The 10,358-nt window shown below is 34.8% G+C and overlaps 2 protein-coding genes across 2 annotated transcripts; one reads left to right on the plus strand and one right to left on the minus strand.

The window, feature by feature from the left end:
* Positions 1 to 742: 742 nt before the first annotated feature.
* LOC143624909 (transcription factor VOZ1-like) lies at positions 743 to 4,033 on the plus strand. Its single transcript, XM_077095404.1, has 5 exons — positions 743 to 816; positions 1,182 to 1,422; positions 1,501 to 1,644; positions 1,731 to 2,259; positions 2,809 to 4,033. Exons 2-5 carry the CDS (start codon positions 1,216 to 1,218, stop codon positions 3,429 to 3,431), a joined length of 1,503 nt encoding a protein of 500 aa, XP_076951519.1. The 5' UTR covers positions 743 to 816; positions 1,182 to 1,215; the 3' UTR covers positions 3,432 to 4,033.
* A 2,017-nt stretch (positions 4,034 to 6,050) lies between these two features.
* Positions 6,051 to 7,959, minus strand: LOC143624877 (transcription elongation factor 1 homolog). Its single transcript, XM_077095381.1, has 5 exons — positions 7,913 to 7,959; positions 7,441 to 7,569; positions 6,612 to 6,682; positions 6,444 to 6,465; positions 6,051 to 6,332 (listed from the first exon to the last, which is right to left on the minus strand). Exons 2-5 carry the CDS (start codon positions 7,551 to 7,553, stop codon positions 6,242 to 6,244), a joined length of 297 nt encoding a protein of 98 aa, XP_076951496.1. The 5' UTR covers positions 7,554 to 7,569; positions 7,913 to 7,959; the 3' UTR covers positions 6,051 to 6,241.
* Between the last annotated feature and the right edge of the window lie 2,399 nt (positions 7,960 to 10,358).

The raw sequence follows: 10,358 nt of genomic DNA on the forward strand, positions 1-10,358 counted from the left end.
TCTATAACATAATAAATAATTAATTAATTGCTACTTTTATAAAAAAAAATTAGCTTTATAAAATCAACATCTTATACGCAATCTTTTAAATCTTTAATACAAAACACCATTCGGGCTTTGCTAGTGACTTGGTAGAAAAGGTTTTGGGTTGTTGTTAACTTGTTATGAAAAAGTTGTTGCTAAATTTTTTTAGATAAAATGACCAATTTATATATATATATATATATATATATATATATATATATATATATATATATATTTATTTATTTATCTAGAATTATCAAGTATTGTATACATATATGCTATGTAAATTGTGAAGTTAACTTTTTTTTTATTATATTATTTTGTGTTTTTTTCTTTTTATTTCCTTATTTTTTTGTTTTTCTTATTAACTCACATATTTACCTATCCAATTAATAAACACGTTACACTTTTTTTAGTTTTATCTTTCGTTCGGTACCAACCATAGTGCAAAGATTTGGTAGGGCAAGTTTGAACGTTATATTATAGAAAAAAATAAACGGACATATTTCGAAACTCCTTTGGTTATATTACGATTATATTTTTCGTTAGATATGACAAGTATGTAGAAGTGAAAACACACGGATTTCATTTATTATTAACATTACTCGAATCCCATAAATAAATAATAACAAAACGTTAGTATTTGCCGCGTCGTTGATTATTGCTGGCACTTTTTAGGGTCTGTTTTTGAGGTTAAATCAAAATCAAATAAAATCTACAACTACAATTACACACTTTGCTCCCAAATTCTCTCTACTATCGTCGACGACGATTATTTTAGGTCTTCCAAAGGTAATAATAATAATAATAATAATAATAATAATAATAATAATAATAATATTCCCATCAATTTCATCTCATATGCATAATAACCTATACATGTATGTATGCAATACCTTCAATCATTCATTAACATACTTGTTGCAGTATTCAATTGTTTTCATATCTGCTTAGGGTTAGGGTTAAGGTTAAGGTTTGCGATCACGTTTTCCGTCATATTTACACCTCTTGATTCGATCTGTGTACGATTACGATTCAATCACGTCTTATTCTTCCCTAGGGTTTGGAATTAGGGTTCTGAGTTCTTTGAACTTGTTGTGATTTGTATGTGTTTTGGTTTGGTGGAATTGAAGGTTTGTTTTGTTGATTTGTGACAGTTTATCGGTGAGAAAACGAAGGATTAGGGTTTGAATGGGGAAAAGTGCAAGACAGAAGTTGATCATAGATAGGGCGAAGAGACGTGTCGAGGATCTGCAGGTTATGTGTATAGATCTGCAGAGTGCCAGGAAGGAGAGCCGTGGGATGGACGTGGCGGTGCGCGAAGAACAGGTGATTCAGATGCTTAAAGAGTGGAAGAATGAACTTAATCAACCTTCGCCTGCTTCGTCTTCGCAACAGGTTAATAGTTGAAGGTATTGTAATTATCAGTATCGAATGCGATGTGTATATAATATTATTGATTGTTTGTTGAAGCAGGGTGGTAGTGTGGGGAGTTTTTCTCAAGATATAAGCAGGCTTTTGCGGCCGTGTGATGAAGAAGATGATGCAACCAGTGGGTTAGCTGCCATGAAACCTGATCCTGATGGACATAAAGCTGCTGAAAATGCAACTTTTCATAATGTGAGTGATTTTAAATAATACTTTTTGAGTAATACTTTTGTGTATGAATGAATAGTTGCTAATGGAACGTGTAACAAACATTGCAGGATTATGCAGCAACTCAGACGCTTCAAGAACAAGGTTTTAAGAAAAGTGAAGGTTCTCTTTCAGGGGTTAACAATAGTAATATGGACGATGCTGCTAATCAACCGGATGATCTATTTTGTGATTTACCTCAATATTTTGAGGACAACTTTTTTAGTGGTGGGTTGGATGGAATGGGTCGAGAGGATGATCTACCAGAACAGATGACTGGTGTTTTGCCCATAATAAGCCCCCCACCTTTTGCTTTCTTGGGCCCAAAATGTGCTCTTTGGGATTGTCCCAGGCCTGCACAGGGGTGGTGTTCTGACAGGCCCGCTCAAGGGTGGTTTCCTGACTATTGCAGTGGCTTGCATGCTGCGACTGCTCAAAGTGAAGGTCAATTTGGGATGACACCTGTGTTAAGGCCAAAAGGTATTGAGTTGAAGGATTCTTTGCTGTTTGAAGCTCTTAGTGCCAAGTCGCAGGGGAAAGATGTTGGTGTTCCAGAATGCCAAGGGGCTGCTACTGCTAAATCTCCATGGAATGCACCTGGTTAGTTTGCTTCTTTTCTTGGGTTGGGTATTGGATCATTTTTAGTGCGGCTCAGGATGAGTCAAGTTAGGTTGGCACGACCCTCAAAACACTTTTGTCTTCTTGATTTTTTAAATAACAAGTGTGTTAGGTTTGATTAAAAACTATATTATCACAGTGATAATTGAATTTCAGAACTTGAGCTTTGACACAGCTCATCCTTATCCTTCTTTTCCTAAGTTTTATAAATAAATGGTGTTTAAACTTTAAAGTATGATTGAAAAAACTATATTATTAAAACGATAGTTTAAATTTTGAAATAGAACAATTTAGGATATTTTTGCTCTTTGGGTGATTTCTGACTCGTTTCGTGTGTTCTACCTTGCTTCTATTTTAGCTAAAAAAATTCAAATGTATTCATTTTTGACTCGGTAGAGACAAAGTGTAACCTGAATCTGACCCATTTACCCGGGTCAACGTGTCCACCTTTACCATTTCTTGTCTTGTGATTATCATCTTATATATTGCATGTCTTACATGTTCTTCTTTCCTTGGTAATTTTGTTTCCAGAGCTTTTCGATACCTCAGTTTTTGATGGTGAAACACTACGTGAGTGGTTATTTTTTGATAAACCTCGAAGGGCGTTTGAGAGTGGGAACAGAAAACAGAGATCACTTCCAGATTACAATGGGCGTGGTTGGCATGAATCTAGAAAACAGTTGATGAATGAATCTGGGTGGCTAAAAAGATCCTATTACATGGACCCGCAACCCATGAAGTTGTATGAATGGCATCTATATGAGTATGAAATCAGCAAATCTGATCCTTGTGCTTTGTATAGACTTGAACTCAAGCTTGTTGATGGTAAGAAAACTCCAAAGGGAAAGACTGCAAATGATTCGGTTGCTGATCTTCAAAAGCGAATGGGAAGACTTACTGCTGAGTTTCAGCTGGAAAAGAACAAGAGTAATAGTAATAGTGGTAATAAAAGGTCTGGTAAAGGAAGAGGAAAAGCCAATTTGAAAGACAACAATGGCGGGTCAATTGCTCGTCCTGTTTTGAACCCGATCCCACCAAATGACCCAACCCCACTAAATGACCCAACCCCACCAAATGACCCAACCCCACCAAATGACGGTCTTGATTCGTTTAATTATCTTGTAGATGATGTTGGCGGTTACTACTTGACCTGATGGTAAAAGCGTTAAAAGAGGTATTATTAAGTCTTGTTTATCTTATTAGTTGAAGTCAAAGTCAAGCTCGGGCGCGTTTATAGTGCTTGGTTTTAGGGGAAGCACGATTCTAACGGTTGGAAAATGGTATATGAAAAGTGAAATGTGTTGCTTACTTATTTTTGGTTTTCTTGGACCGGTTTTTCTTGTTATGATGATGGTGGTGATGGTCAACAACAATAAGATTGTGTTGGTTTATATTTAGGTTATATGATTGGCCCAGGTTATAGAACTTTGGTTTGGAATTGGCAGCTTTATGTAACTTGTGGTCAGTTGAGTATATATATGAATTTCTGACAAGGTGATATTATGGTTTTCTTCTTTGGCTTAATTTTTGTGAAGGGTGGTGTGAATATTTTGTTGAGTTTTAATCTGGTTGTAAATTTTACAATCAGATTAGTTAATTTTTATGAATTAGTATTATTACTATTATTATTATGTTAAGAAATAACGTTTACAAAATTCATATTAGTTAATTGCAATAGCGTGTGCAACTACACTGGTGGTTTTCAATCCGAAAGCCCTGAAGGGGTTTGCAACAATAGGTTTGTCGGTTTTATCAAACATCTAAATATAAAGTCGAGTGTGTGTTTTAACTTAATTGCAATGTGTTGTTACTTACGTTTGATTTAAATGTGTATCTAATTCATTACACAGGGCATCTAATTTAATAATTTTATATGTTGGATTCGCTCGTGCATCTATATAATATCTTTCTATGTTGGATTCGCTCGTGCCATGATTTTTCACATCTAATCTAATAATTATATATGTTGGATTCGCACTTGCGATGACTTTTTACGTTACACATAACCATGCATTTGACTTTCACAGCAGCACAACCAAGTATACCATGTTTTCTTAACTTTAAATTTGTTAAGAGAAGTTTATAATTCGAACAGAAAGCCCATCAAAATAATAACTCTTGTTTTCTTATGCTGAAGGAACACAAATATTATATGTGCAACAGAACGGTTTAAGACTTTAGTCTATTCGCCTCTGTAACCAACATCACAATTGTCCAGATTTACCCTTCATCTCTATTGAAGCATATCAAACGTTTCCACACACTCTCTTTGTTGTTAATGCACCACATGTATTTGGGTCTTCTATTAAAGCACTCTACACAACATGATTCTCTCTTCATCCTTCAAACACAAAAGTTGTGTTCAACCGACTATTCGGGCACGAGTGGCAAGATAGACTAAGAAGAATACCTTCATTATGAATATAGTTGAGCTTAAGTAGCTGATGTTAAAATTCAAGTACTAGCCAACTATAGTAATTATGGTAGTTATACATCAACATCTACTTAAGTCCCTGTTGTATTCATACCGAACAGCATTAGTCTCTGTAGTATTCTTACTACTTAGTACAGTAATAACCTTAAGGATTCTTGACCTCAAGAACCAAAGGAAAACCCTCAACTGATGGTAACTTCATTTATGAGTGTATAAAAGGAAAGACAACAACATACTCTACATTGATGGTAACTTTGTTTGTAAGTGTATAAAAGGAAAGACGATATTCCGTTTAAGGAATTGATTTGAAATAAGATCCTGAGTTCTTCCGTTGCATCCTTCAGTTCATAGTTAGCAAAATGGTGATTTCTCGTACGTAGACCAACCCTGAGAGTTCCCGTTGTCTTTGTAGATGATTGTATCATTTCGTGTTCTTTCAGTGTCTTCTCAACCTTGTGATTACTTGTGTTGCTCGCCAAGGATCCTTCGTATGATAGATTTGACATCTCATTCCAAAGATCGACAACTCTAATACCAACACTAGGGTACAGTTATTCTCAAATTATCTGCATCCCTTGGCATGAATCAAGTTGAGCTTATGTAGTTTCTATTCAATAGATTTTCAAGTTAGCTTGTGCTGTTCCAAGTTCCAAGTCAATAGGTTATCATGTAACAGCTAACTAAAATAGTTAGGGTAATTGTACATCGACATTCGCTTATCTAATCTAATCACTGAATTAAAAAGGCGACCCGCCACATTGGGCTATAAGATAAGATACATTGTACTACTTGACTGGTAAGAAAGAGCTTCCGTAAGAACTATGTGTTGTAACCCTATCTTCTGCTACCGGTGGACGGTTGCACATAAAGGCTGACAGAAGCAACCTCTCTTGTTGCGCTTAGCTTCTGCTAGAAAAAGGCGGCAAGGCCTTAAAGTAAGTGAAGTTACAATCCTACGCCAGTAATCTACAAACAAATGAGATTTTGACAGTATTAATGTCCGATCTTGTATTTTGCAGGTATTTGTCAAATCTTTTAGAATCAGCTAGCATTTTATACAAAACTCGAAAGAGAAGTATATTTTGTTGACTATGAAACACATCATGATGTTCAACTTGCACCACCCAACCCACAAATCAAGATTATACACCCCCACTCCCCGATAATGATTAATATTATTACGGAATTTATAACAATTATGTCATGAGGAGAATAGGCGTTTACCTATCCCGTTCAAGGTCAGGTTGGGTTTCTGTAACTTACAGAATTAGTTCAGTTCGGTTTCCCAGCCAAACCCTCACATCATGATCAATTCTACCTCAAAGAAAGAGGCGCACAATCAAAGATAATACAACTTAATATTTACAAACTTGTTTATTTATAAAATTCATAAGATTAGGTCTTTTTAACAGGTTCCCAATCTAAGTTCCACTTCCACTTAAACATAGTAATAACCAGGTCTCAGTTCATCTAATACAAAACCAAACACAATACCCAAGTGCATAAGTAGATTTCTCTAGGCACTCACATTCAGTTCCTATAATCAGGATCATCTTCAACTGGAACCCCATCATCATCAACGTTGTTAACACGCTCACATTCATCAATCCATTCGCTATATCTGCACAAGTTTTTAACATTCCACCATCAGTGACTGAAACACAGACAGTGTGTGTGTTTGTATGTGTGCGTGAGAGAAAGAGAGAGAGGAAAGAGTAAAAGGTTTACTTACATGTCTATTGGCTCGGTCAAAGCTGCAAGTAAAAAACAAGAAAAAAAAATTAGTGACTAACAGATGGTTTTGATTAAACAAATATATATATTCATGTACCAAATCAAGAAGATTTGTAACTAAGTATAACTTTTAATGTACTCGAAACAGAGAACACAAAAGTAATACCTGTGACAGTAGTGCTGAAATTTTCCTGGCAAATTCTGCAAGATGCCTCACCAATTAAGTTCTTCATATCACTGAAATCAAACAAAAAACAAATATGAGCTCATTCCATTAAATATATGGCTTATATCAACAGCTAAAGTGATTATTTTGATGTTTGACTGCCAACTGTTGACTCATAAGAGTTGCAAATAAATGAGAGAATCTGATAATTTAGTGATCAAGTGATCAGTTCCAGCTTATCAAAGAGTAAAAGAAAATCACTTTTCTTTTAACCTAAATTGGTATACTTTTACAGCCTTGCTCCCAACTAAAAAAAACTAATTCCATAGAATGTCCTTTCGGGATTTTACGTGCTAGCTTCTTAAAAAAACAGAACTTGTTGGACATATAACTGATATTTGATTGTTACAACTTCATACACCAGACACTATCTACCAAAACTTGGCTTTTACAGCTGATACCTGATTCTGACATTCAGTATCTAACGCTGATACACATCCACAAAGCAGGTCAACTCAATTAAACAGTTACCAAAAACAGGGTCAACTCAATTAATTAGTTACCAAAAATAGAGAAGAGAATCGTGGGACCGTTTTTACCCTTTTTGTTTTATAGTACCGTATAGGTTAAGGTTAGGGTTCATATCGATGTTTTATTAATCAAATTACGTCTTGTTACCTTCGTAATTGGATACTAGCCTATCTCGAATCAAACAGGCCTACTATCTTAATTGTACCATCTCAATTCTCAGTTCTAATCAAATTAAATATCTCCTAACTAACATGCCAGAATCCAAAAATAAATATAATAATAAACAATAAAAGCTTACATGCGACATTCGACACTGGTTCCATGGTTGCAAAAGGGGCAACTAAAGACAGTGTCCAGCTTATCCATCCGCTTCTTGGGTGGCGGCTTCGCTCTCGACTTCCTCTTTCCCATAGCGCAAACGAATTCCCTGTAACCAAACCCATCAAAATCAAATAGATCGGTCATACAATTTGCACAACCTCTTTGTACTAAATATCAAACCCTAATACTTTAACTAATTTCGTGCTAAGCAATTATAAGCAGTCGTTTAATTTAAATTGTTTCACAGAGATTTATTATAACTCGTATACCAAATTATGAAAATTAAACCCTAAAAAGCTAAGAACGAGCAAGAACAATAACAAAACCTAAATTATTCAACACACATGTTAATTATTATTATTATTATAAGCGTCATTTCACAATAAAATAAAAATATTTTGGCAAAATTCATTATAACTGAACAATCGAATTAGTATTAAAATTAGAACCTGATGGAATAAACTCGGAGAAGGATGGGTGAATTTTTGCCCTAGAAACGTCAAAGTGAGATGGAATTTGGGTGAGAATGTGAGACGGTTTATGTATATCATCTTACTAAAACGGTACCTCTACTATTGTAGAATATTCATCTATAGTCCCTATATTATTATATTTTACGTTTGTATCTTTTGAGTTAAATTTTTCATGAAAATAATTAATGTTGATTGTTAAAACCTTTTTTTTTAACGACCAAATATTAAAGGTTGACTACCTAGGGTAACCTATTGACAAAATGTGATCCCGTAAGTCTGTGATTGCAGATAGCATTAGGTAGAGGTGCATATAAAACCTGAATCTGGAACCAGACCCAAAAAAAACTCGGAACAGGTTTTTTTTATACACGGGTTTTTAATATCCGAACTCGTAACCGACCCTACCCGTAGGGTACGAATAGAGTATGGATTTAGGTACTAAAACCCGAACCCAATTTATGCCCGGTAATGCCTGAAAACCCGAACTCGTTCCATACCCGGAATCGGGTTTTCCCAATACCCGGTCTGTACCCGAAAAATACCTTAAAAATACCCAAAAAATATACCTAAAAAGTGCAATCTCTTAAAAATACCAATCTATACTCGAAAAAAGCCCAAAAAACCCAAAATAGGGGTTTTTCATAACCCGGAAACAGGGTATTCAAATACCCGGTTCTATACCCGACCCGAACCCGATGCATAGGGTATGTTTTTAAAAAATACCTGGATCCGAACCCGTCCCGGGTATTACCAATACCCGATTTTCCAGTACCCCGATACCCGAACCCGATTCCATGCCCGGAACCTGGTATTTGAAAAACCCGATTTGTGCACCTCTAGCATTAGGTAGCCCAAGCCCACCATCTCATGTTTCAGAAGAAACTCACAACCCAAAGGCCACTGTAGCAAAACCCAATTGAGATTGAGTTCGAACTTGAAACTTTACAACCCACATTCAATTCTTAACTTCCCCACCAACTCGCTAATGCCAGGTGAGCTATAGCTCGTTGGTTGTTGAAACTCTTCCTTAATAATTCTTTTTGATTAGTTCACAGACATTTGATTATACGTATAATCCAATCCTAAAAGCTAAATGGAATTAATTTATAAAAGTTCCTAAAGAAAATATAAAAACACATATTTTTATAAAGTTTTTTTTTCCTCTCTTCAAAAACTTAAGTGATGGTTTCTTAGTTTTACATTTCATCGCACTTGATTCACCCTTTGCTTGCTTGTGTCTTGAAGGCTTATGGAAGGATACATTTGGTGTTGACAGAGTCGTCTTCGAGATTTTAAGTGCCCAAAACAGATATAAAAAATTTAGCACTTAACACCAATAAATTAAATCATCAAAATTCAAATTCCTATTCAATTATATCATACTTAAACCAAAACTTTTACTACAAAATTATATAATTAAAACAAATTGTCATAAATTAATAAAAAAAAGTGTATACTTCATAAAGTAAGTAAAAAAAGTTTAAAAGGTTTAAAAGTATAAAATAATAAATGACTACTTTGAGATTTGGATTGAATCAAACAATGGCATGTCAAATGTCAATAGCTCTCTAGGCCTGGTTTATATAATTTATTTTAATAAGTTCATCTTCTTCGTCTTTCCAAATAAACCAGACAATTTTCTATGCTATAAAAACTTTAATTTTTTCCTTTCACTTCAATATTCTTTTCGCCGGAGGATCATTTGGCCGGAAATGTGCCATAGACACTGGCCGAACCCTCCATGGGGTCTAGGCCGGGCCTGGGTGTTGACATATGCACTTGATTTACCATCGAATTATACACTTAACTATATGTTTATGTTATTGAATCTTCTAGTTTTTAGTCATTCATGAGTCAGTTGTTAGGGTGATTAATTATGTATTTTTATCTTACACGTAGAGTAAGTGTGTGATGCTAATGCACCTTAACTAAACTGATGATGCATACTGAAATTAGGGGTGGCAGTTCATCACATGACATGAACACAGTAAGAAATATTTAGGTTTTGGGTTGGCATATTTATATGTTTTGGAAATGTGTTGGGTTTGAGTTGTCCTTTTTAATTAAATGAGTCTTGTTAAAGCTACAAACAAAGAAACAAACCTAACATAATTCACTCATAGTAGATCCATTGATAGGATTTAAGTAGTGTCTGATAATCGAAACACTAAACCTCTTTAATTAAATGGATTTTGTGTGAGTTTTTGTTTAATTAAAGATTTCAACAAGTAACATGTTTATTATCCATTTAACATTTTTTCCCCCAACCTAACAACCTATTAACATGCTTGCAATTTGATTGTTCCTAGTTACCCGCCAGCATCTTTAATATGTTTAAACATATGAGAAAGTGGGTTATATTCAGGTGTGTACAAGTTAGGATTGATATCTTTACACATAGGGTTGTAAAAAGATCGAACCG

Source organism: Bidens hawaiensis, unplaced genomic scaffold, assembly GCF_021521415.1.
Source record: "Bidens hawaiensis isolate Kalapana, Puna unplaced genomic scaffold, B.hawaiensis_p1.1 tig00003988_1, whole genome shotgun sequence".
Taxonomy (NCBI): Eukaryota; Viridiplantae; Streptophyta; class Magnoliopsida; order Asterales; family Asteraceae; genus Bidens; species Bidens hawaiensis.

What these genes read in the sequence shown, in the direction of transcription:
- LOC143624909 (XM_077095404.1), top strand. Translation starts at nt 1,216, where the DNA reads ATGGGGAAAAGTGCAAGACAGAAGTTGATCATAGATAGGGCGAAGAGA. An exon ending in CTGCTTCGTCTTCGCAACAG is followed by an intron (nt 1,423 to 1,500) that starts GTTAATAGTTGA and finishes TTGTTGAAGCAG; the next exon opens with GGTGGTAGTGTGGGGAGTTT. An exon ending in AAAATGCAACTTTTCATAAT is followed by an intron (nt 1,645 to 1,730) that starts GTGAGTGATTTT and finishes CAAACATTGCAG; the next exon opens with GATTATGCAGCAACTCAGAC.
- LOC143624877 (XM_077095381.1), bottom strand. Translation starts at nt 7,553, where the DNA reads ATGGGAAAGAGGAAGTCGAGAGCGAAGCCGCCACCCAAGAAGCGGATG. An exon ending in ACCAGTGTCGAATGTCGCAT is followed by an intron (nt 6,683 to 7,440) that starts GTAAGCTTTTAT and finishes GTTTGATTTCAG; the next exon opens with TGATATGAAGAACTTAATTG. An exon ending in TTTCAGCACTACTGTCACAG is followed by an intron (nt 6,466 to 6,611) that starts GTATTACTTTTG and finishes TTTTACTTGCAG; the next exon opens with CTTTGACCGAGCCAATAGAC.